Source organism: Podarcis cretensis (genome assembly GCF_951804945.1).
Source record: "Podarcis cretensis genome assembly, chromosome: 16".
NCBI lineage: Eukaryota > Metazoa > Chordata > Lepidosauria > Squamata > Lacertidae > Podarcis > Podarcis cretensis.
The window spans coordinates 25643420-25670440 of record NC_137186.1 but is presented as its reverse complement, the minus strand read 5'-3'; the positions used below and the strand labels follow the sequence as shown (position 1 = coordinate 25670440).

At 47.4% G+C, this 27021-nt stretch overlaps 1 protein-coding gene across 7 annotated transcripts in view; it reads right to left on the bottom strand.

Moving 5' to 3' along the window:
• Positions 1–733: 733 nt before the first annotated feature.
• Positions 734–27021, bottom strand: part of OSBP2 (oxysterol binding protein 2) — a gene marked incomplete at its 5' end in the record, with an annotated part of 154075 nt that continues 127787 nt past the window's right edge. For all 7 annotated transcript variants that reach the window (XM_079956592.1, XM_079956593.1, XM_079956594.1 and 4 more), the window contains 9 exons: positions 734–5417; positions 10202–10422; positions 12631–12818; positions 15495–15590; positions 17707–17810; positions 19648–19768; positions 21460–21705; positions 25943–26107; positions 26920–26986. In XM_079956592.1, the coding sequence (XP_079812718.1) occupies positions 5275–5417; positions 10202–10422; positions 12631–12818; positions 15495–15590; positions 17707–17810; positions 19648–19768; positions 21460–21705; positions 25943–26107; positions 26920–26986 (1351 nt within the window). In that variant the 3' untranslated portion in view covers positions 734–5274. The remainder of the gene's footprint in view (positions 5418–10201; positions 10423–12630; positions 12819–15494; positions 15591–17706; positions 17811–19647; positions 19769–21459; positions 21706–25942; positions 26108–26919; positions 26987–27021) is intronic.

The window sequence follows — 27021 nt, the reverse complement described above, 5'->3', positions numbered from 1 at the left end:
CTTACAGAGCATGGCAGGGACGCGGGTGGCACTGTGGGTTAAACCACAGAGGCTAGGGCTTGCAGATCAGAAGGTTGGCGGTTCGAATCCCCGCAACGGGGTGAGCTCCCGTTGCTCGGTCCCGTTGCTTCGAACCTAGCAGTTCGAAAGCACGTCAAAGTGCACGTAGATAAATAGGTACCACTCCGGCAGGAAGTTAAATGGTGTATCTGTGCGCTGCTCTGGTTCGCCAGAAGTGGCTTAGTCATGCTGGCCACGTGACCCGGAAGCTGTACACCGGCTCCCTCGGCCAATAAAGCGAGATGAGCGCTGCAACCCCAGAGTCGGCCATGACTGGACCTAATGGTCAGGGGTCCCTTTACCTTTACAGAGCATGGCATTGTAACATTTCTTCCCATGTTCTCCCCGTTTTATTTCTTAAAGGCAGACTGTGGAGTTGTGCCATCTCTAGTCAAGCCATTTGCTCAGGGTTCGGGCCAAATGCTCAGCTCTTTGGCTTGGTCCGTTGGGCAGTATATTCTGCTTTGGGAACGGGGTGTCCCGTTCCTGCTCCAATCCCTGCACATTCAGGTGCCGGTGCCTAATGAGCCTAGCCTGCACTTGTCAGGTTTCATTTATTTAAGCGGCAATGAGACCTTGTTACCGCAGAGTTGAAGATAAGAGGGAAAGTGACAAACTGCTTTGCTTAGACTCACAGTCAAGTAAGCACAGACAATAAGGCATTAGAAAGAGCTGTGATTCCCAGTCCGTTTTATTTAAAAAAAAAATGAAACTGAATTAGGCCTTTAAAGTGAAAACAAAAGCAAAGCAAGAAACCCCTGTATCTTTTATTTTTTACAGCATTAAAAACTGAACTGAGAAAGAGTGTACAAAGAGTTGAAAACCACTGCTTGCTCGGTTGTTCTGGCTCTAGGTAAAAGAGCATCTTAGGAAGAGGGGCATCCAGGTGTCTCCGGCAACCTCCCCTCTCTTACCTGGTGCTTTCCAGATGTTTTAGACTACAACTCCCATCAGCCCCAGCCAGCACGGCAAAGTGATCTTGGGGGCTGATGGTAGTCTAAAACACTGGGAGGAAACCAGGTTAGGAAAAGCTCGTGCGGAATAATCACATCTGAGGCGGTCCAGCAGACTGGATCACATTGGCTCGGAAGTTCTGGGAAAATGCTACAGTTTGTGGCAGGGGAAAGAGCCTGGCAAAAAGCCAGACACCCATTGTCCTCAACTATTGGAGAGCAGCTGCTCACAATGCAACGGACCTGTTTTAATTCTCCAGCCAGCCATTCCCATTTCTGAAGATGGTGCATCAGCTGTCTGGAAAGAAAAAAAACACACGAGACCCCCACATTGCAGAACTGTCTCCAGCTGCAGAAAGTAAAAGGAGGCGAAGAAACGTAATCCCTGGAGGGAGATATCCTTTCCTGTCCCACTGTGACTTCAGGCCAAATAGTTTGATGGGTTTTTCAAGCATTAAAAACAAACCATGCCATACTTGTACAGGTAATGGATGCAACAACAACAACAACAAGGTTTCTGTGCCCACGTTGGTGCAACAATGGCTCTGTCGCTTCCCCTTTTGATTCTGGAAAAACGACACCCGTTTGCAGCCTCAGAGCTCACAGAACTGCCTCCAATCTAGGCTGTATATATGAACAGGGGAAAGTCAATTTTCAAAAAGTGTGTTTGAAATAAATCCTTTATCCAAATTAAAACCCTCTCTCAATTCATTTGGAGTACAACTGTCCTACACACACACACACACACACACACACACACACACACCCCAGGTTTTCAAGAACGACATCAAACTTCTTTCGCTTCTGCCCACGAGTTTTGCAGCATGTTGTTGTTGTTACCTAAGAAAAACTACCCTTGTCGAAGACATAATTGCTGACTCGATCGAAACATTATCTATATATACGTATTTATATATTTTAAACAGCAGTTCATGGTGGGCTTTGGCAACACTGCTGCAGCAGGTTTTGACTTTTAAAAAAATAAATAAAAATTCAGACGCACACATTTACATTCCCACCCCCAACCCCAACCCCCGCCAGGATACAGGAGTGAGGGGAAACAAATCCAAAAGAAGCACCCCAAAAGTGGTAGTATCTTGAGTAATTTTTTTCAAGTAAAACACAGGAGGAACACTGCATCAGAAGCTACTGTTTTGGCTCGATGGGAATTTTCAGGAACAGGAAATGTGTTGCTTTCTTTAGAAAGGGATGGTTTCTTCTTCTAGATTTGGGTGCGGGGGAACCTTTGGCTTCCCAGACAAACCCCATCGGATCCAGCAAGCATGGCCCATGGCTGGGGATGATGGGAAATGCATTTCAGCAACATCTGGAGGGCCAAAGCTTCCCCGCACTGGATATGGATCAGCCTTCCCCAGCAGTAGTCCAAAACATCTGGAAGCGCACAGGTTTGGGGGAGGCCAAGCAATCGGGACCCTTAGAAGCATTATCTACCCAGAGCATCTCCTTTTAAACAGCCGCTGAGAGAAACGGGCTTGCTCAAGAGGAAGCCGGCGCACACCCGGCCTGCTGAATCTATTTAGTCTGCGGCTTTGGAGGAAATGTTAGCAAGGCAAGACCCTTATCTCCTCTCTCTGTGTATAAATCAATGGTCTGGGGACACAATCCTGCGCAAGCCGTCGAAATGAACAGGAGCTCAGCATGGACGGTGCCTCTAACCTCGACACTTTTATTTTTCTCGTTAAGAAAGAAAGAGAGACAGAGGACACCTACCCTGAAAAGAGGAATCAAGATTTACCGTACATGTAATTTGCACTATAAAAAGAAAATTCAGACAGAGGCACACACCCGTCTTCATTATTATCCCCACCCCTACTTTATGTACCATATAAATTTAAACAAAAATAATTTTATATATATATTTTATATATATAATATATATAAATTAGAAGCAAATAAATAATTAAGATTAAAGAGCACACTGAAATCAGCTGTTGGCATACTGATGTTCAGTCACTACAGTTACATTGTACGGTGTGTATATGCGTGTTTGTGTGTGTGTGTGTATTTGCACAGGTTATGTAGATTTGTATAAATATATAAATATACTGTGCAAAGGTGTGTGTGCATGTATATACATATATACTTGCGAACGCAGAGAAGAGTAAATATCAGTTCCTACAGGTGCTGTGAGGGAAAGGGTTTTTGGAAATCCCTCTTGGGGATAACCTGACTCAAGACCTCTCCTTTGCAATCTGGGGGCAGAGAGTGAAGCCCTGAAGTTCGTTATTGCTCGTTTTCTCCCCGCCGCCCTGCAAAAATGTGCCTGGCCACAAGAAATCCGCTGGTTCCTGCATCTGTCAAGATGTGATTTTGTGAGCCAGAGGACCGGGCGGCTCTGTTATTTTCCAAAGGCAAAAGGCCTTATGGACCCTGTTCAGTTCTCAAAAAGAGCCGCCCGGCCCATTGGACGTAAGGGACATTTGTCCCAAGCACCATTCTTGCACAGGGAAACACCAGGCAGCCAGGCCTTCGGCATTGGCAAACCAGCCGGTATGAAAGAGGGACGTGCAAATCCAGGTGCTAGGCAGAACTTCCCTGGAACACCCCCCAAAAAATCCAGAACTAGGGCTGAAACTAGAGCCTGCTTGTGCAAGTTCTGGTCAGGGGAGAAAGGTGGTCAGTCGGGCAATTTAAGAACAGCTGGCAAAATGGTATCAATGCCTCTGCGATTTCAGAGAACGTGGGTTTGTCGGCAGCTCAGTGGCTAGCCTTGAATAACAAACAGGGGCAGGAGAGAGAATGGGATGCTCTAAGACAGAGAGAGCACATTTTGACTTGCTACTTGTGAGGCATCTGGGATGAAGGCATTTGTCCTTGGAAAACCCACTTTCCCCTTGACTGCAGCAGAGGGCAGTGCCCCCTGGCATCTCTGCCAGCACCGCTCTCTGCATCTTCCAGTCACCAGGCCTCTGATGAAGAGAACAGCAAGCAAGGAGAGGGAGTGTCCATGTGTGCTTCCTACAAAGATGGCGCCAGCGAGGCCCACAGAGGTGTCTCACGTTTGCGCATGGAGAGAGTGCTGCCCAGATGCGCCTCGCCACCGGCGTCACATTAATCCACGGCGCCAGGGGCTCGGCAGTTTGTTGTGACTGCTGGCTGTGTGAATGAGCAGCCTTGTGGGTGTGTGATGGAGAAGGAGGGTGCTGTTTCTAACCAAATAGATTGTGGGGGAGCCTTCAGTTCCACCCTGCCTGGGCTTGCACCCAGCTCCTGTGCCGTAATCTCAAAGTGAGGGGGGTAGGAACTAGCAAGATGGCATCGAGGCGTGCCAGGGTTCATCTCCAGCTCTCCCCAAGCCTAGCCGCACCGGGAAAGTCCTTTCGGAAAAGAACAACCAGCTGGCAAAAGGGGGACTTCTCTACCAAGGGAGTGATTACAGAACCAAAATTAAATGGCCATACACGCCCCAAAACACAAAACCGTCCAGAGACTTGATTTTTAAAGACGAAGTAACAAAAATATTGCCTGTTGACTGATACTGGATCCAAGTACTCCAAAAAGCATTGGAGGAAACTTAAACTACAGTTGTCAGAATGCTCCTCCAACCCTTCTCCAAAGATGCAAAACTCAAAATGGGGTGGGGGAAAGTTATTGGCTTGTTAACTCCCCCACCCCACCCCACCCCCGGACACCGCACTTTCTCCCTAGAATTTAGGACCCATCTGGGACATGGGTTAGGGAGTTGCTGCATCTTTAGAAAAAGGACCTGAATTATACGTACACTATTTTATATATAAAAGATATTTCAAGTCCCCAGCGCACAAATGAGAAGGAAAGAAAAAAGAATCAAACATACATCATTCCCCCACAAATACGTGCATCTTTGGAAATGTCAGAGCTTCGGTTAAGAGAAGCGGAAGCTCAAAATATGTAAGGAGGCTGCATCTCCTGATGCAGCAATAAATAGGCCAGGCTTAAAAAGAAAAGGGGGAAAAAATCCATCATCTCTCAATCCTAATTGGTAGCTTTAAAAAGTCACTTAAAAGAAAAAAAATAACACCCCCAAATGCCATTTCATTAGTGCATAAAAATAGGTTTGGAATTCCCTGTTTGGTTGTTGTGTTGCAGTTTTTCTCTTTTCTTTTTTTAAAAAATCTGCATTTATTTAAACTCTTGTGTGTGTTGACCAGCAGGACGCTGCCTGGAGTGCTTCTGCTACCAGCTCCTCTTTCCCGTGGACAGGATGAGGAGGGAGGCTCCCCTTCGGCCCCGGGAGACGCCAGTCCAGCTCAGAAGCCGCTCAGAATATATTGGGGCATGCACTCCACTCCTGGTGCTCCTTCGCTTCCCAGTATCCACCTTTGTAAACGCACATCAGCTCCCCGGTGACCGGGTCGACCTTCCGCTCAAACCACAGCGGGCTGTAGCCTCTGTAGTCCTTGCCTGTAAAGAAAAGGAAGAGGGAAGAGGTTAAGACAGCAGTCTTGGAATTTACGTAGGAAGAGTCCTGTTCTAGCAGTGGCCAACCAGGTGACTGTAGGAAGCCAGGACCTGAGCACATTTCCCATTCTTGTGGTCTCCAGCAACTGGCATTCAGAAGCATCGCTGCCTCCATCTGTGGGGGCAGAGGACGCCCATCATGGCTAGGAACAGCGGTTTTTTTTTAAGGGGGACGGGACGCAGGGGTACGCATACCCCTAAACATTTTGTGAATCTAACGAGAGAAGATACTAAAAAAAACCACAGTTTTAGTTTCTTCTCTAGCACAGTGAATCGCCAGTTCCGTTGCTACCCCCGATGGCGGGGCTCATTTTCTGCCACGGTGTTTCCTGAGTCTCAGACGGAAGCGGGCGTTTAATGTGTGAAGCAGTGTGGAATGCATTTAGACACTGTAGCCAACTTAACGTTTATAAAATTGGTAAGCCCTCCCCTGTGAGTTTGTTTAAGCCTTCAGTGTATGAAAATTCATGGTTTTTGAAAGGATATCTGGCGACGGACACCAACAGCAAGCAGAGGAATAGGGAAGATGTTAGTGCACACAACCTCATGCCAATGTGGAAGTTACAGTGAGCTGTCGGCTGTGTAATATGAGGTAATGCATGTTCTCTGTACTTTTGTCCATTTAGTGTATTTATTTTTCCTGATTTTAACTATAAAATGGTGATTTTCTTGAGTCAAAATGAGAGTACCCCTAAACATTTTTTAAGAAAAAATGCACAGGCTAGGAGCCACCAACAGCCTCCTCCTCCATGAATTTGTCCAATCCTCTTTTAAAGGCACCCACGTTGGGGGCCAGCCCTGCCTCCTGTGGGAGTGAGTTCCATAGTTTCAACTATGCGCTGCTTAAAATACAACTTTCTTTTTTATCTGTCCTGCATCTTCCAACATTCAGCTTCACTGGGACCGAGCTGTTCCCTGTTCATCACACAAATGCATTAGGATTCTAAAGGGTTTCACAGGATGATGAAATTTGATTTGAGAGAGGAGAAACAGAAGGTGGTGTACCTGATGCAGCAGACAGGCCAACCCCTGATGAAGACTCAAACCACACGTTCCATGCTCAGGACGATTGACCTGTGATGCAATCTAATCCTTGGGTTCCTCAATTCCTTTCTATATGTGTGGCCCATTTTTTCCATGGCTGGTTGCTATGTGGGTCTTCCATTAGTACCAACCTGGTGCCCTCCAAATGTTTTGGATTACCAGCTGCCATCAGCCCTGGCCAGCATGGCCGGTTGATGCATGGCTGAGGCCGATGGGACTTGTAGTCCAAAGAATTTGCCTGCGCACTGTTTTGCCAGAGTGGTGCATGCTCTGGTTATCTCCCGCTTGGCTTACTGCAATGTTCTCTACGTAGGGCTACCTTTGAACTACAGCTAATCCAGAATGCGGCAGCTAGTCTGGTGACTGGGAGTGGCCACCAAGACCACATAACACTGGTCCTGAAAGACCTACATTGGCTCCCAGTATGTTTCCGAGAACAATTCAAAGTGCTGGGGCTGACCTTTAAAACCCTAAACAGCCTCAGCCCAGTATACCTGAAGGGGCGTCTCCACCCCCATCGTTCTGCCCGGACACTGAGGTCCAGCTCCAAGGGCCTTCTGGCAGTTCCCTCATTGCGAGAAGTGAAGCTACAGGCAGAGGGCCTTCTCAGTAGTGGAGCCCACTCTGTGGAATGTCCTCCCATCAGATATTAAGGAGTTAAGTAATTTTGTAACATTTCGGAAACATCTGAATGCAGCCCTGTATAGGTATTTTTAAAAAAATATTTCATGTTTTATTATGTTTTTATATGTGCTGGAAGCAGCCCAGAGTGGCTGGAGAAACCCATTCAGATGGGCGGGGTACAAATAATAAAATAAAATAAATTATTATCATTATCAGCATCAGCATCTTGAGTAGACAGACTGCTTGCTCTAGCACAGAGCTTTCCAAACTGTGTGTCAAAACACCTTAGTGCAGGCTTCCTCAATCTCGGCCCTCCAGATGTTTTTGGCCTACAACTCCCATGAACCTTAGCTAGCAGGACCAGTGGTCAGGGACGATGGGAATTGTAGTCTCAAAACATCTGGAGGGCTGAGGTTGAGGAAGCCTGCCTTAGTGTGTAGGCGTGTCATGCAAATGCTCTCCAAGCTGCTCTTGGGGCTAGAAAGGGGTTAGTTTTAACTCCCGGTTTGCTAGTAAAACTGAATTACTGTGTTGTGAAATGATGCATGTCTAAAAAGTGTGTCACCAACATGGAAAGCTCTGCTCTAGCAGGAGGGCCCTCCAGGCAGCTTGTTGGCTTCAGAACTCTTCCTGTTGTACTTTGGCCACAACCACAGCATACATTTAAAGTGCCACGATGCCCCTGCAAGCAGTCAGGTCTCTCCCTTGAAGAATTCAGGGTGCTGAGAGTTATTCCTCCCCTGGAGCTAAAATTCCCAGAGTTCCCTGGGAAGAGGGATGGGTTGAGAGAGACGGTGGTGATGTAGTGGTTAGAGTGTTGGACTAGGACCTGGGAGACCTGGGTTCGAATCCCCACTCGGCCATGAAGCTCACCGGGTGTAACTTTGGGCCAGTCACTCGCTCAGCCTAACCTACCTCACGGGGTTTTTGTGAGAACAACATGTGGAGGAGAACTTGAGCCACCTTGAGCTCCTTGGAGGAAAAGGTGGAGGAAAAGCACCATTAATAATAATAATCCATTACATGTTTTATTACAGTGGTACCTCTGATTAAGAACTTAATTCGTTCCGGAGGTCCGTTCTTAACCTGAAACTGTTCTTAACCTGAGGTACCACTTTAGCTAATGGGGCCTCCCACTGCCGCTTCGTGATTTCTGTTCTCATCCTGAAGCAAAGTTCTTAACCCGAGGTTAAGAATTTGGAGCAAATGATTCAGCAGAGGAAACACAGCCCAGAATAACTAAGGAGATAGTACAAGAATACTTGGCTAGTTTAGATGTATTCAAGTCTCCATGGCCAGATGAACTGCATCCAAGAGTATTAAAAGAACTGGCAGATGTGATCTCAGAACCACTGGCAGTCATCTTTGAGAATTCCTGGAGAACAGGCGAAGTCCCGGCAGACTGGAGGAGGACAAATGTTGTCCCTATTTTCAAAAAGGGGAAAAGAGAGGACCCAAATAATTACCACCCAGTCAGTCTGACATCAATACCAGGGAAGATTCTGGAGCAGATCATTAAGCAAACAGTCTGTGAGCACCTAGAAAGGAATACTGTGATCACCAATAGTCAGCATGGATTTCTGAAAAATAAGTCATGTCAGACTAACCTGATCTCGTTTTTTGACAGAATTACAAGCCTGGTAGATGAAGGGAACGCAGTGGATGTAGCCTACCTTGATTTCAGCAAGGCATTTGACAAGGTGCCCCATGATATTCTTGTAAAGAAGCTGGTAAAATGCGGACTTGACTATGCTACCACTCAGTGGATTTGTAACTGGCTGACTGACCGAACCCAAAGGGTGCTCATCAATGGTTCCTCTTCATCCTGGAGAAGAGTGACTAGTGGGGTGCCACAGGGTTCTGTCTTGGGCCCGGTCTTATTCAACATCTTTATCAACGACTTGGATGATGGACTCAAGGGCATCCTGATCAAATTTGCAGATGACACCAAACTGGGAGGGGTGGCTAACACCCCAGAGGACAGGATCACACTTCAAAACGACCTTGACAGATTAGAGAACTGGGCCAAAACAAACAAGATGAATTTTAACAGGGAGAAATGTAAAGTATTGCACTTGGGCAAAAAAAAATATGAGAGGCACAAATACAAGATGGGTGACACCTGGCTTGAGAGCAGTACATGTGAAAAGGATCTAGGAGTCTTGGCTGACCACAAACTTGACATGAGCCAACAGTGTGACGCGGCAGCTAAAAAAGCCAATGCAATTCTGGGCTGCATCAATAGGAGTATTGCATCTAGATCAAGGGAAGTAATAGTGCCGCTGTATTCTGCTCTGGTCAGACCTCACCTGGAGTACTGTGTCCAGTTCTGGGTACCACAGTTCAAGAAGGACACTGACAAACTGGAACGTGTCCAGAGGAGGGCAACCAAAATGGTCAAAGGCCTGGAAACGATGCCTTATGAGGAACGGCTAAGGGAGCTGGGCATGTTTAGCCTGGAGAAGAGGAGGTTAAGGGGTGATATGATAGCTATATTCAAATATATAAAAGGATGTCACATAGAGGAGGGAGAAAGGTTGTTTTCTGCTGCTCCAGAGAAGCGGACACGGAGCAATGGATCCAAACTACAAGAAAGAAGATTCCCCCTAAACATTAGGAAGAACTTCCTGACAGTAAGATCTGTTCGACAGTGGAATTTGCTGCCAAGGAGTGTGGTGGAGTCTCCTTCTTTGGAGGTCTTTAAGCAGAGGCTTGACAACCATATGTCAGGAGTGCTCTGATGGTGTTTCCTGCTTGGCAGGGGGTTGGACTCGATGGCCCTTGGGGTCTCTTCCAACTCTATGATTCTATGATTCTATTTCTGGGTTAGCGGAGTCTGTAACCTGAAGCGTCTGTAACCCAAGGTACCACTGCAATAATAATTATCAAGCCACTCTGGGAACTGTAGCCCTGGGAGGGGACTAGGAGTCTCTCCTCACGAACTCTCCACACCCGTAACAAACTACAGCTCCCAGGATTCTCTGGGGGAAGCCATGACTGTTTAAAGGAGTATCGTACTGCTTTAAATGTATGGCGTGAATGTGGCCTTTGACCCGTACCTTCCTCCAGGGCCTCCGCTGCCTCTGCCTCCCGCTTGCGCCGCACGGCCCGCTGTTTCTCTTCCAGCCGCTGCTTCTCCGCGTTGGCTTCGTCCCACTTGCCGTTCTCCATGAGCCGCTGGTCAGGCCTCTGGCGGCTGTCCGTGGGGGCTATCCTCTCCTCGGGCTCGTTCAGCGTCAAAGCCAGGTTGGAGAAGAAGTACATGTTTTCAGCGTTCTCCCTGCAGGAGGAAGACGCATGGCCGGTTTAAGAAAGAGCGTGTGTCCATTGCATGAATGGGCTTAGGTGTTTGGCCATCTGAAGTCCCCTTCCCATGGCTAAGATCACAACAGGGAAGCCGAACTACTGTTGTCTATGTTCTGGTAACTTCAGAGTTAGATTACTGCAATGCGTTATATGTAGGGCTGCCTCTGAAGACGGTTCAGAAACTTCAGCTAGTGCAGAACTCAGCAAGATGGTTGCTCAAGACGGACTGAGCATATTACACCGATCCTGGTCCGACTGCACTGGCTACTGATTAGTTTCCAGAACCAATTCAAAGTGCTGGTTTTGATCTATAAAGCCTTAAACGGCTCAGGACCGCAATACCTCAAGGACCGCCTCTTTCCATATGAACCTACCCTGAGATGATATTCTGAGGCCTTTTTTCGTGTGCCTCCTCCTCATGAAGTCCAGAGGGCGGCAACACGAGAACGGGGCCTTCTCTGCAGTGGCTCCCTGTCTGTGGAATGCTCTCCCCAGAGAAGTTCGCCTGGCGCCTTCATTAGACACCTTTAGGCGCCAGGCAAAAATGTTCCTTTTTAACCTGATGGTTGACCTGATGGACATCCTATGCCCTTTTAAAAATGTGACTCTTTGGGGGGGGGTATTGTTTTTATTTTTAGTTTATATATTGGGATCTTTTCTGTGAACTGCCCTGAGACTTCCGGGTACAGGGCGGTATATAAATTCAATAAATAAATTAATTAAATAAAAACATGCGGTGGCATTTTTGCGCCCACACATTTTTGCGCCCATCACATGCAGCTGCACTTCAACTGACACAGAAAGAACTTCCCAAGGGATCAGGCCCCAGTGGTGCGCAATCATGCCAATGTAGTTATGAGCATAGTGTGGAAACCCAAAAACGGGCCGTTTCAATGTGGCTTCCTGCTTGTGGGAATGCTCTCCCCAGGGAGGCTCGCCAGGCACCACTGCTACATATCCTTAGGCACCAGACAAAAACATTCTCTTTTCACCAGGCCTTGGCTTTTAATTATCTATGGCATTTTTGCACAGGCGAGATGCTTTAATGTAGTTAAAAGCAAACAAACAAGATTATATTTTAGATTTTTTTTAATGCTGGTTTGAATGTTTGGTTTTTTATTTTTATATTGCTTAAAATACTCTAAGTCACTCTGAGTGGCCATGGCAAAAACCCCACTTAATATACTTAGTAAATAATAATAGTGACTAGAGTACCCTAGGGCGTGGGACTTAGGCCACGAGAGACAAGGGTTCAAACACACACTAAACCACAAAGCTCTCTGGCAGGTGACCTTGGGACAGTTACTGCCTCTTGGCCTATACAGCTGCTTACTAATATTTCCTGGTTTTCTTACTGGCCCTTCGCCATGAGGTCCAAGTGGGAAAGTGACATTATAAAAATACAATATTTAAAATTGGCTAAAACAATTTGCAATCAGACAAATAGGATGGTGTGTGTGTGTGTGTGTATTTTTTCTTTGTGTGTATGTGTCAAAAGTCAGGATAAAGAGGCCTTCAGCTTATGGCAAAAGCTCTGTAATGTGCAAGAAGCACATCTCGCCAGGAAGGAATTCCCCAGGGGCTGCCACAGAATTCTTGGGGAATTACCAAAAGTGTGCCCACCTCGCAAGGTTGTTGTGAGGGAAAAAACATGGAGAGGAAAACCCAGGCACACACTTTTTGGAGGAGAGGTGGTATATAAATGCTACTTCGGAAAGTTAAAACGAGGGCAGGCAGGCTGCCATTTGGATTTCTGCGCCTGTTACACCCTCCCTCCCCCTGCCCTGCAGCGGCAGAACGTAAGCAGGTCCAGAGTTCAATTCTGGGTCTCTGTGTTTGAAAAGGATGACCTCTACCAGCGACCTCCCAGAACCGCCATCAGCCAGATTAGGGAGCAGCGACAGAGACAAGACTAATGGTCTGACTCAGCATAATAGGTAGCCTGGGGTTCTCCAGGTGTTGCCAAACTACAACTCCCATCATCCCTGGCCATTGGTTGCAGGGGCTGATGGGAGATGCTGTTTGGCAACATCTGGAGAGGCAAACATCTGGAGACAAGATTGTTTGCTGTTTGTCAGACCCATTAGCCACGGAAACGTGATTCTTACACCAGCCCCTAAAATACGCAGGCATGTGGGCTTGGTGACACCCGCGGCACCCGAGCCCTGTTGGGCAGACTCACGGAAGAGGGTATTTCTTCCACAGGACCTTGGGGGACAGCGTCTGGTAGACGGTTTTGGGCACCTTGCCCTCTGAGCTGCCGTTTCCTTGGCTGCTCTGCACGATTTTGGAGCACTCCATCTTCTCGTCCCATGTGCCGGACATGACATAGTGACTTGTGCCCTCCGCATCCATGACTAGGCCTGTCACCTAGGAAGGAACATTGAGGATTCAAAGCCCCTCCGTAGAGACGCAACGTTCGCCAGCAGCCGCGTCCCACCCAGCTCATGGTCTAGAGCAACCTTCCTCAACCTGGTTCCCTCCAGATGTTTAAAAGCACAACTTCCTTCATCCCTGACCATTAGACTAGCTGGCTAGGGCACTGGGTTGGAGAAGGCTTTTTTAAGAGTGAGAGTGCTCTTAGGCCTACATCCTGCTGGTGGGGCTTGTCAGTGTGCATTTCTTGGTACAGAAAGTATTGATCTGACGTGTAGAGATTGTTCTTATTCTAATTAATTCAAGAGGCTTCTGGAAGCTTCTCTGTGTGAAAGAAACAAGCAGAAGGTTCATGATGTTTGGGTTATTCCTTCAGAGAAGCTGAGTACAGCTGGCTTAAACTGGGTCTGTTATCTCTTTCTGTCAAGGTCATACTGACTATAATAATAATACGGCCAGAAGGAGCCTTACTTTTTTCTATCTTTCTTTCCAACTGTGTGGTGTTCTGTACATAGTATGCTTAGTGTTAAGGTTTTAATCTTATTGTAAGTTATTGTAAGTTTAAGTTAAGTCTGCTGCAACTGGATTTCTTATGGACAGTGCCAATCCTGAATGTATTGGATTTGTGACTTGTGACTGCTACTCAATTGCCTTCAGTAGCAGTAAAGCTCTGCTGGATGAAATATTAATTGCCTCTGGTCTTATTTTTTGGGAATCCTGCAACGTGTTTACTCTGCTAACTATACATTGGAATCTGCTCTGGATCAATATTGAGTAGAATTTAATGTCAGGGCTTCCCATGAGGGCATCTGGTTGCCCACTGTGAAGAAGCAGGACTAGATGGGCAATTGGGCTCTTATGTTTTTATTGTCAAGTATAGTGATTTAATTTACCGAAACTGGGAATGCTTGAATGTAATTGCTGTGTGTGTAATTCTGGAACGTTCCCCAGTAACTCTCGTGTGATTGGCTAATTTTGGCCACACGGGCAGCATCCTATTACATTCTCCATTTTGTTTTGTGAGTGACTTGATTGTGACTGCTGCATTTCCCTGAATATTGAAGTAGAGACTGTATCAGATAACTCTCTCTCTAAACGCAATACAGGAGAGGAATGATGCTGTTTCTGTGTGAATGTGACAGAAAGAAGTACAGAAGTTGATGTTCTCCCAAGAAGCAATAAGCAATAAGGACAAGTCCCAAGAAGCAATAAGCAATAAGGAGAAGTTGATGTTCTCCCAAGAAGCAAGAAGCAATAAGGACAAGTCTGCCAGAAGGAGAAAGTGGAAACCTCTCAGTTGGAACTGCGTGGCCTAGCTGGGTAATGGACCTAAGGCGGAGTGCAAGTATTGGAAAGAGAGAAAGACACAGCTTGTTTTAATCTGTAAAGAAGCTGTAATCTTCAACTAAGAAAAACTAAGCTGATGCTTGAATAAGCATGTGAATGTAAATAATTTGCATATATTCTTCTTTAGCTCTATGTTCAGCAAGCACAGTGGTACCTTGGTTGTTGAATGGCTTGGCTCCTGAACAAATCGGCTCTCGAACGCTGCAAACCTGGAAGTGAGTGTTTCTGTTTGCAAATGTTTTTTGGAAGACTAACATCCGACACGGCTTCCACGGCTTCCGACTGGGTACAGGAAGCTCCTGCAGCCAAGCCTTGGTTTTCGAATGGTTCCGGGAGTTGAACGGACTCCCGGAGCGGATTAAGTTTGACAACCAAGCTACCACTGTAAAAGCTTTTGAATAGATCAACAGGTGTTTGGACATTGTTTTAACTTCAAGAAGAGAGTAGGTATTGCACAGGATTTAGCTTCCTAGCTGCAATTTAGCTATTCTGCTAGCACTTAGCACTGTCCAACGGACTCTGGTTACATATGGAGAAAAGATTGATGATGACCATAAAAGACTTTATAGGGGTGAAGCCTGTGGGCATCTTGGACTAGATGGGTCTTTGGCCATGAAATGACCATTGCAATTATAAACCGGAGGATTCAATTTTATTATTGTAATACATGTGTATGCTTTTGTTCAGACGTTATGTGGTGCCCACGAAATGTTGCTGAACTACAACTCCCATCAAATCCCAACAGCATGGGGCCAGTGGTCAGAGATGATGGGAGTTATAGTCCAACACAACACCCAGAAGGCACCATGTTGGCTATCCCTGTTTCAACTAACTTATGCTCTCTGGTTTTCTTTTTCCCTTTTAAAATAGAACTTTTTATTTAATTTTCAACTAACTGAACATAAAAGTTCCCCCCTCTCTCTCCCAGAACAGATGATCCATTCATCAAGTCTTGCCATAAACTTGTTTGTCAATTCGGTGGGTGCTGGTCATTGAAATGTTATTTGACAATCTTATAAAAGGCCACTGTATTTCAATGAAGTCACATGTGCAGTTCAGAGCATGCACCCCTTTTTGTCTGTTTTTCAGACAAAGATTACATTCTGCCATCATCATGCCTTGTGTGGATATTCCAAGTCCTTTCCTGTGGCTTGTGAGATGCTGTTGAGGGTGCAACTCCCATAATCTTCAACCAGGACAGCCAGGGGTCAGGGAATGATGGGAGTTGGAGTCCAACGAATTCTAGAAGGCTACAGGTTAGTCACCCCCAGTATAAAGGCAGAGTAGCCCTGCATCTCTCAGGGGTGGGGGGGGGAGGCCTACCTTTCGGGGGACATCTCTGGAGAAATAGCTGTAGGGAGTGAATTTCAGTTGGCATTTGTCTTTTGATTTGTAGTTGATGATTTCTATGTCACCAGACTAGGGAAAAAGAGAGGAAAGAAAATGCAAAGAGATTAGTTCTACATTTCTTCCATATTTACCCCACCAGCAATTCAGGAGAGATTTCTCGACTTTCAAAATAATATGGGGGTAACACAGGGGGCGCTGTGGGTTAAACTACAGAGCCTAGGACTTGCCGATTAGAAGGTCGGTGGTTCGAATCCCCGCGACGGGGTGCGCTCCTATTGCCCGGTCCCTGCTCCTGCCAACCTAGCAGTTCAAAAGCACCTCAAAGTGCAAGTAGATAAATAGGTACTGCTCTGGCGGGAAGGTAAATGGCATTTCCGTGCGCTGCTCTGGTTTGCCAAAAGCGGCTTAGTCATGCTGGCCACATGATCTGGAAGCTGTACGCCGGCTCCCGCGGCCAATAAAGCGAGATGAGCGCCGCAACCCCAGAGTCGGTCACGACTGGACCTAATGGTCAGGGGTCCCTTTACCTTTACCTTAACCTCTGAGTATCTTGAAAGCTCCATGTACGTTACTCTAAACCACAAAGGGCTTTAAATCATGCCTTTTTTTAAGCAACGCCAAACACGTGCCAAAATAAGATTGAATGCAGCTGTTTAAAACACAGGATGTGCATGTAAAATCTATTAAGTTAAAAGCAATAATATATCAACTTGCAACAGGGTTGCTTCCGCAAATATTTAATCATTCCTACATAGAAGTAAGAGAGGCCAATTACTCAGATGCAACAGATATTTGTCTTGCGGGATGGGAAGTCTATTGGGCCATTTCACACATTTGGTGGCAGCGAGTCTGGGCTTGCCATCGAGGGTAAAGTCGGAAGGGAGTCACCGTGCCCTATCTCAGCTTGCCAAAGAGTGTACCTGTTCTGTCGCTCACCTGCAAATGTGTGCTGCTGCTTTCACTCTCTGCACCTTCAGGGGAGCACATGAATGCACAATGTGTGAGAAGACTCACAGGAAGCCTTCAGTAATGTATAAGGAGGCCCACCCACTGTCCCTAGTATGGGCTCCATTCTCGGTGCAGTACATAGTTAAAACTATGGAACTCACTCCTGCAGGGAGGCACCAGGGACCGCCACCAGGTTGGATGGCTTTCAAAGAGGACGGGACCAATTCATGGAAGAGAAGTGGGTACCAGCCACAATGGCTATGCTGGAGTCAGCAGTGCTCCTGGCTGACAGTTGCTGGAAACCACAGGAGGGGAGAGAGCTCTTGTGCTCAAATCCTGCCCATTGGGGCATCCAGTTAGTCACTGTGAGGACAGGATGCTGGACCAAAGGGGCCATTGGCTTGATCCAGCGAGCTCTTCTTGTGTTCTTCCATTAATTCCCACTACCTGTGACTGTGACGTTAACATAGGAGAGTGCTGGAGGTGAAATAGTTAAACAGGCTACCCAATCAGAACCCGGGGGTGGAGTCAGAGGGACTTTAAAACCAGCTCTGGGAGGGGCGAAGGGAGAGTTCCTTGGGAGTTGGGTGGTTGGTTGGAGTGGGAGTCAATTGGGATAGAGTCTGTGGGTAGGTTGAGTTAGTGTAGCGAAATAAGCTGAGTCAGGAACAGTTAGGGGCTAGGAAGACAAGTAAATACAGTGGTACCTCAGGTTAAGTACTTAATTCGTTCCGGAGGTCCGTACTTAACCTGAAACTGTTCTTAACCTGAAGCACCACTTTAGCTAATGGGGCCTCCTGCTGTCACTGCGCCGCCGGAGCATGATTTCTGTTCTCATCCTGAAGCAAAGTTCTTAACCTGAAGCACTATTTCTGGGTTAACAGAGTCTGTAACCTGAAGCGTATGTAACCTGAAACGTATGTAACCCGAGGTACCACTGTATCTGAGAGGTGGTTTAGTGAGTGAAAGCAGGTAGCGGAAGTTATAGGTCTGGATAGGCAGCCCATGATTGTAATGGACTAATACCGTTTATGAAACCACACGCTTGTTAAACTGCAATAAATAAACAGAAGCTTATGTTCCAATAAACTGACTGGACTCAGTATTGTACCAGGTAGGGCCTGGGTGGTGGCAGCAAAAAATAAAGTGGTGGCACAGGGATCAATAGACGGTGAAACGTCCGGGGACCCTGTGTGATCGCCACAGTGACCGCTAGGGGAGTCCTTGCTCAGCTGACCTGGTCGATCCAGAGCTTGCCCACGATGATGTTGTGAACAGTGGAGGTCACCTTCTGCCAGACGTAGTGGTTGCCGCTGGAGTGGAATTCCAAGTGGATGTAACCTGCAGGGAAGAAAAGAGACACTCTTGCTTCTAGGTCCTGCTTGCGGGCTCCACACAGGCCACAGTGAGAACAGGATGCTGGGCTAGATGGACTTCTGATCTAATCCAGGCAACAGGCTCTTCAAAGGCCTCTCATTAAGGGGTGGGATTTCTGATGAACATCATGTGCTTGCTCACTGGCCACCATGGAGATGGACTAAATATTCCATCATGCCTGGGCAGCAGGATTCACATAACAGGGGAAAGGGGATGAAGGGGGCTTCTGGGAGGGTGTTTATTATAGGATCCTCATGCAGGCACATTTTTTGGGCAGGGTCCACACAACATGGTTGGCATCAAAATGCCAGCCCACCCACCTATCCCTAATTTGATCCAGATTTACACTTCCTGGGGGGGGGGGGAGGTGTCGGACTTTGGTAATTTAAAAGAGTCCCAACAAGATCTGTGGATCCACTGAATGGCAGCAGTTTCCCAGGGTTTTGGGCAGGGCATTCCCAGCCCTACCTGGAGATGCCAGGGCCTGAATCTGGGACCTTCTGCATGCATTGCAAAGGCTCCATCCCTGTGCCACAGGGCCTTCCCCACAGATTCCCACATGTTCCAACTTTGAGATGACAGCATAAGCCAGTCTAGAAAGGGGTCCTTCTGCACTTTCTCAAAGATTCTAGCAGCCATCGCTAGGACCAGCGATTAGAGGGAGAGGATGAAGCACTTGGAGGTGGCTCAGAGCATCCCTCCCTCTACCAGCCAACTCCCACTGCTGAGGTTGTCAACTCCTCTGTCAGGTTTAGAATCAGTTCCATGACCTGCTGAATTGCTGCCAGCCATGTACAAGAACGTGGGACGCAGGTGGCGCTGTGGGTTAAAGCCTCAGCGCCTAGGGCTTGCCGATCGAAAGGTCGGCGGTTTGAATCCCTGCGGCGGGGTGCGCTCCCGCTGCTCGGTCCCAGCGCCTGCCAACCTAGCACTTCGAAAGCACCTCCGGGTGCAAGTAGATAAATAGGGACCGCTTACCAGCGGGAAGGTAAACGGCGTTTCCGTGTGCGGCTCTGGCTCGCCAGAGCAGCGATGTCACGCTGGCCACGTGACCCGGAAGTGTCTCCGGACAGCACTGGCCCCTGGCCTCTTAAGTGAGATGGGCGCACAACCCCAGAGTCTGTCAAGACTGGCCCGTACGGGCAGGGGTACCTTTACCTTTACCTTTATGAACATGGAAAGGCCTTTCGAGAACCTCAAGGCAGTCTAAGGGCCCTCCCAGACTGTCGCTACCTTCATTCAGTCGGTTGCCGGCAAAAATATATATGTTGATTTGGTGCTCTTAAATAGAAGAGGAGATCTCTTAGATCAGGGTTTCCCAAACTTGGGTCTCCAGTTGTTTTTGGACTACAATTCCCACCATCCCTGACCACTGGTCCTGCTAGCTAGGGAAGATGGAAGTTGTAGTCCAAAAACAGTTCGGGAAACCCTGCCTTAGAGATACAAGGAATTCCCCAACAACAATGGGCCTAAGCGTGGTGCGGATAACGCCAAGGTTGAAGGTACAATCCCCGTAAGGGACAGCTGCATATTCCTGCATTGCAGGGGTTTGGACTAGGCGTCCTCAAACTCGGCCTTCCATGTGTTTTTGGCCTACAACTCCCATGATCCCTAGCTAGCAGGATCAGTGGTCAGGGATGATGGGAATTGTAGTCTCAAAACATCTGGAGGGCCGAGTTTGAGGAAGCTTGGACTAGATGATCCTCAGGGTCCCTTCCAACCCTATGATTCTATGATCTATGCCAAGGAATGATTAACTGCCGAGGACACAGAACGTTCTACCTGGGGAGCAGGTGCTTACCCAGTGGCATGATGGAGAGGTATTTGCCTCGGAACTTGCTGGCAATGGTGATTTCCTGCCACAGTGTCCAGCCTCGCTTGGAATAGACATGATGGGCCGCGGCCGGAGGGTGATGACTCACCTGGAGTGAGGGGAGATCCAAGGAGAAACAAACCCCAATGGTGTTAGGTCTAAGTGGTTGGCAAAACAGTTCAGCAGTCCCACAACATATGCAAGGGTTATGTTCCAGGGGTCAGTGCACAAACTCAACATTGCACGAAGTCAGAAGGATCCCTGGAACCACTCCCACCATCCAAGATCTCAGAGAGCCCTGTGAGATCTTGTGCAACAGTCCCAGAGCCCTGCAAGCAAGGTATCAGGCTTCAAAAGCTGTTTCCACAAAGGAAAATCCTGTGGATGGCCCTACAAGATCTCACAAGATCTCCGTATCCAACAGTCTCCTGCTCCCTTTCTATTTCTTTATTCACGATCCATCTAAAGTTGCAGTTGCGTAAGAAAGATAAGCGTTAAGTTGCAGGCCTGCTGTAAACACTAAATGTATTATGAGATAATGGCTGCGAACCCAGTTTTTTGGTTCTGTAAAGTTTCTCTTCCTTCCTTTTCCCTTTTCTGTTTCTTATTGGATTGCTATTTTACTAATACAATAAAGTTCTTTCTTTCTTTCTTTTAATTTTTATTGGAAATTTTATTTACAACCTAACACAAATCCCCCACCCCCCAACACAGAAATCCACCCCCATCAGACATGAACATAACAAACAACAAGCATAATAAACAACAATACAAACAATCAAATAAAATACTTCCTTCTTCCTGTTTCTGGCATCCTTATTTACTTCTTATAAGCTGTTTCCTTTATGAATAATTATTAAGATTTTTCTAATTATAACTTAAATATCCGCAAAGTCTCCTGCAGACATTAATTGAAGCAAGTCCAGGTATGAATTTTAGGGCACGGTTTGTGAAGTATTCTCTGCATTTTCCCCATGCTTTTTGAAATTCTTGTCTAGTGTGGTCTCTAATTGCTTCTGTTAATCTAGCCAGTTCAATATACTCTAACAGTTTGTCTTGCCATTCCATTTTTGTTGGCACAATTTCTTTTTTCCAGTTTTTAGCAATTAGGATCCTTGCCGCTCTTGTGGCATAGAGGAATATATTCTGATCTTCTCTTGCTATACCTGCGTCCATTATCCCTAGTAGAAAAGCTTCTGTATTTTTTTATAAAGTTATACTTAAACATTTTTTTAAGCTCGTCATATACTATGTATAGTATAGTACACAAGGGACCCCTGACCATTAGGTCCAGTCGTGACCGACTCTGGGGTTGCGGCGCTCATCTCGCTTTATTGGCCGAGGGAGCCGGCGTACAGCTTCCGGGTCATGGGGCCAGCATGACTAAGCCGCTTCTGGTGAACCAGAGCAGCGCATGGAAATACCGTTTACCTTCCCGCCGGAGCGGTACCTATTTATCTACTTGCACTTTGACATGCTTTCGAACTGCTAGGTTGGCAGTAGCTGGGACCGAGCAACGGGAGCTCACCCCATCGCGGGGATTCAAACTGCCGACCTTCTGATCGGCAAGCCCTAGGCTCTGTGGTTTAACCCACAGCGCCACCCGTGTCCCTATAGTATAGTACATAGTATACAATAAAGTTCTGAACATTTAAAAAGGAACAAATAAATGAAACAACGGATGCGAGTAATCTGGGTCTGATCTGGAAGACAGAGGATGTCAGCTGAGGTCTCTGTGGCCCAAGCCCCACGTGGGCCCACCCCACAATGGCACACCAGCTTCCCTCCCCTTTTCCTCACCTGCTCGCAGAGAGAGCGAAAACCCAGCTCATCTAGCCGGTCCAGCTCGTAGGTCTCGCCCAGGAGTGGATTGAATGGCTTCGCCGTCCGGTGGACTGTCGTCGAGTAGGAAGACACGGAGAAAGCAGCCACAAAGCACATCTGCTCAATGGAGCTCTCGCACTTGACGGCTTTGTCAAGCAGTTCATGATACTCGAGGTCCTCTGTCAGTCTCTGCAGCATGGATAGTGGCTCATTGAAGTTCACCTGTAGAAAGCCAGAGAGGTCGGTTGCTAACCCAAGGGGAGGAGAAGGGAATCGCTCTTTCTATCTCATTTTTTATTATTATTTGAAGGCACTTATATACCACTTTGTTTTTCAAAAATCTCCACGCAGCAGTAAGGGAGCAGACGCCTTATAATCCAGTCCTATTGGATTGCCCCCTGCAGAATGCAACCCCTGTGATGTTTGCAGAAAGCCAGTGAGAAAAAGAGACCTCCCGTGAGTGGTCTGGGCTACTTTTGCAAGTTGGGACAAGAGGGTTGGAAATCTATCTGCCATCACACACACACACACAAAACCATAGAATTGTAGAGTTGGAAGGGACCATGATGATCATCTGGTCCAACATCCTGCAATGCAGGGATCTTTTTGCCCAACCTGGGGCTCAAACCCACAACCCTGAGACTATGAGGCTCATGTTCTACTGACTAAGCTATTCAGCTGTTTAAATGTCCTCGAGCAACCGCTCCCATAGGCTTCCAGATGATCTCCTTTGCTGTACAAAGAGGAAACTGCCTCTGCTGTTGGAGGCTGCAAATGGGGAGAGAGAGAGAGCTGTTGCGCTCAAATTCTGCTTGCAGGCTTTCTTACCAAGAGGTACCTGGCTGGCCACTGTGGGAAGATGATACTGGACCAGATGGGCCCTTGGTCTGATCCTGCTACTGGACTCTTCTGTTGTTATTTATTAGGCGAGAAGGGATATATCAGGCATAGGCAAACTCAGCCCTCCATATGTTTTTGGGACTACAACTCCCATCATCCCCAGCTAACAGGACCAGTGGGCAGGGATGATGGGAACTGTAGTCTCAAAATATCTGGAGGGCCGAGTCTGCCTATGCCTGGGATATATGGATGGGGAAACAGCAAGCATCTCTCTATTTTAAAAAAAACGGGAGGGGAGTGAATGTTACGCTGCAGCTGAGCGAGTATGATTAGCAGCTTGGCTGGGAAACCCATAAAGGAGCATGTAATATATATGTATATATAATTGCAAGTGGTATGTGTCTGTATCTGAAGTCCTTTGTCATCCACACAAAAAGCTCCCCGCGAAGGCGGAAGATTTACCGTCATGCCAAAACGATATTACATTTCCAAGCCTCTCCCAGTGTGGCTTTTCTATGTGAACTTTAATCTCTTTGCTGCCACAGGAGCGGCAATGGCAGATTTAAAGGCCCCACCGGATTGTTCCATTTGGCCCACTGCTGCAATTTTACAGATTGTGTGTATTGGATGCAGGGATTATTTATACATCACAGTGCCAGGGCTATTAAGGGGCCTCTGTGTCCTTCGCCAGGGTCACGTTCCTGCGTAATTGAAGAGGAAAGACTCCCTGTTGACTCAAAGCGGGAGTGGAGACACTGTACAAAGACCAGGCTCTGCTGTGAGCAAACCCCCCACCCCATTTCTCTGCTACCCACTGGGGGTGGGAGGGAAGGAAATGGCCTAAGACAAGCATAGGTAAACTCGGCCCTCCAGATGTTTTGGGACTACAACTCCAATCACTCCTACCTAACAGGACCAGTGGTCAGGGATGGTGGGAGTTGTAGTCCCAAAACATCTGGAGGGCCGAGTTTGCCTATGCCTGGCCTAAGATTTTGGAACAGCAAGACCCTCTGCAGCAAAAGGGGAAAATGCTGGCATTAGATACTCGAGGCTAAAGCAGATCCCATTCACCGAGAGTGGGAAGCTGGGGGAAAGAGGCGAACACCTTCATCATTCTGCCCGGACACTGAGGGCCTTCTGGCGGTACCCTCGCTGCGAGAAGCCAAGTTACAGGGAGCCAGGCAGAGGGCCTTCTTGGTAGTGGCACCAGCTCCGTGGAACTCCTTCCCACCAGATGTCAAAGAGAAAAACAACTACCAGACCTTTAGAAGACATCTGAAGGCAGCCCTGTTTAGGGAAGCTTTTAATGTTTAACAGACCATTGTATTTTAACATTTTGTTGGAAGCTGCCCAGAGTGGCTGGGGAAACCCAGCCAGATGGGCGGGGTATAAATATATTATTATTATTATTATTATTATTATTATTATTATTATTATTACTACTACTACTACTACTATACCTGTCTGTGTTGGGGAAAAGCATCTGCTTCCCATGCAGAAGATCCCAGGTTCAATCCCCAGGGAGGGCTGGGAATCTCCTCTGCCTGAAGAGCCACTGCCAGTCAGTGCTGACTGCCCTAAGTTAGACGGACCAATTGTCTGACTTCAGTGAAAGGCAGCTTCCAATGTTCCTACAGGGACTGAGATAACCAGGAGGTGTGAAGGCCCACTTTATTAAATTTAAATGTGCTTCATTTGTGTAGCACTTCATTTGTGTAGCATTAGAAAAATGCACAAGAGTATCTGCACCTGAGTTGGGCATTGGGGATTCCATGTTGACAATTGGGGGATAGATTTTCCCACCTGCCTTGCCCCACCGTCCAACCCCTGGACCTTTCTAAATGAATTTCTTAATGGGATACTTGGACTTGACCTATTGGTAAGCTGTATGTATATGTCAAATGAACTGTTTAAACTTTGTGTTTCTCAAACTTGGGTCTCTGGCTGCTGTTGGACTACAATTCCCATCATCCCTAGCTCAGGGATGATGGGAACTGCAGTCCAACAACAGCTGGAGATCCTAGTTTGAGAAACACTGGTTCAACTGATTATTAATTTTTTGTGTGTTACCTTGCAGGAACATCATATGTCCTATTATGTATTGTTATTGTGTAGACATTTATTTATTTTAATGTGAACTGCTTTAGGCACAGATTTACTTGTGAGAAATGCAGGCTATAAATATACTGACTATGACAATCTGCAAAGGGAAGAACTGCCAGAGCATCTCTGCTACGGAGAGCATCGGTGGCAGCATCTGCCCTGCGTGGGCTCAATCAGGAAGCAGCTCTGGAAATGTAACAAGCAAGCATTCAATTACTTCCTGATTAAACATATCTGATTGTTTCAAAAGCAGGCGCTGCCAGTGGCTTGTGTGCTGCTGGGCCGCTGCCAACCCCGGCTAGCGGTCCAGGCACTCCTGAGCAGAGAATGTAGGTGGCTTTCTTGCCTTTGAAGGCAGAGTTTAAACCCTCCCTCTCCCCACCAACTCCCCACAACAGGGACGGACTTGCTCAGCCACACAAGCCACAAATCTTCGCCACTACCAGCCAACCGGGTTCCTGTGGCGACAAGCAGCCTTGTCACTAATGGGAAAACAAAAGGCTGGGATGTGAAACTGCTTTAGTCCTTTTTCTATTGCCAAAGGTCCCATTCTCTCTCTCTCTCTCTCTCTCTCTCTCTCTCTCTCTCTCTCTCTCTGCTTGCTACCTTATAGGACCACTTGTAAGCAGAATTAAACAAGCCTTTGCATCTAACAATTGGGTTTCTGAAAATGCCAGTAAGGGAGAAGTGGGTGTTGCAGGGGAGGGGACTGATAAATTAACAGGATGGGAGCAAATATGAAGGTGGAATTTTACCCTTTTCTCCCCTGCTGCAACCCTGAAACTAGTACAGTGGTACCTCCGGTTGCGGACGGGAACCGCTCTGGAGGTCCGGCCGGATCCCGAGGTTTTGCAACCAGAGAGACTGCTTCTGTGCATGTGTGCACAGCAGTAGAGCACTTCTGCGCATGCAGCAAAAACCCAGAAATACATTTCCGTGTTTGCCACTTATGTATCCTGAAGTTTATGTAACCGGAGGGATACCTAAGCGGAGGTACGACTATATTTTGTTTCAGGGGAAGTGGGTTAGGAGAGAGGATTCCTCCATCGGTGCCATTCAAAACAAATTGCTGTCAAAGAGCCTAAGTGTTTGGGAAATCTCCCTGACTTAGCCAGCGAGATGGTGACTGCTTATCCCCGCTTCCTCCTAAGGTCCCAGGGCAAGTCGCAAAAATCGCAATGTTAAAAGCAGTTTGAAACGACTTACTGTCGCAGGAATAAGGGGGGTCCAAAAAGTATACAACTCAAGTGTCATATTTCAGGGTAAAGAGATGCACCTCCAGCAGATGCCCCACCAGTTGGACTTAATACAAGAAAAAACCCCTTATTGCATTGTGTGTGTAGGAACTAGCATACTGTACGAAGGTAAAGTTCGCATCAATTTCTCTTCCCACTTTTATCTCTGGCCCCACCCAACACTGGCAAGCGGCCCCCGGGAAGGTCACCCAGAAAGAGACTGTGGCCTGGAAATGCCCCACCCCCGGAACCAGAGCATGGGGCAGTGGGGAATCACATACAGGCATGGGAATCTTGGACAGTTCTTTGCCAATGCAGTTCTTCATTATGCTCCAGAGGTTAAGGCTGTAGTTGGGCTTGTCCGGGACCCGAGTCCGCCTCTTCTTCTTGTGAATGCCATCTTTGCTTGAACCGTCGTAGCTGGCTTGGTGAGAGCTGTCGAACACCTGGGGAGGAAGCAGAGCAGGAGGGAGAGTTCAAGGGGCCGGTCAGCCAGCAACACACCTTGAGACTTTCAGCTCCCCGCCCACCTCTGCATACGGGAAAGTGATCTCCCCAGTAGCCCAAAATTGCAACGGCTGCTGTCTTTAATTCAGCTTGCTAATTTTAGCTGCTTGGCTGTGCTTTTATATGCTTGCCCCTGAATGGCAAAGGCTAGCAGCTGATACAAATAAATGTGTATCATATTGATAAAGGAGCGCCTCTGCCCCCATTGTTCAGCCCCTACACTGAGATCCAGCACTGAGGGCCTTCAGGCAGTCCCCTTACTGTGAGAAGTGAAGTTTACAGGGAACCAGGCAGAGGGCCTTCTTGGTACTGGCACCTCCCTTGTGGAAAGCCCTCCCATCAAAAGTCAAGAAGATAAAGAACTACACCACTTTGAGAAGACAGCTGAAGGCGGCCCTGTATGAGGAAGTCTTTAATGTTATTGTGTTTTTAATATTTTGTAGGGAGCCACCCAGGGTGGCTGGGGCAACCCAATCAGATGAGTGGGGTACAAATAATAAAATTATTATGGGGAGGAAGGTATTGTGGGTGGGTGGGGGGTTTGGCAGGCCAATGACAAGCATAGGAAGCTCCTTGTGACTGGAAGTGGTTCTGTGGGATTTCAAATAAGGCTCATCTTCCAGAAAAGCAGAAGCGCTGCTCCATCAATGAGCCATAACCCTTCCGGCCACCCCAGCCTTAGAACATGCATGGTGCCACCAAGGGGTGTGTGTGGGAAATTCCCATTTCAAACTTTGCAAAATGCGCTTACGTTGTCGTCCAGGTTCCAGCTCTCCCCTCGGCCTTCGCTGGTCCCGCTAATGTTGCTGCCGGCACGCCTGCAGAGAAAACGCAGGGGGCAGCGGTGAATGAG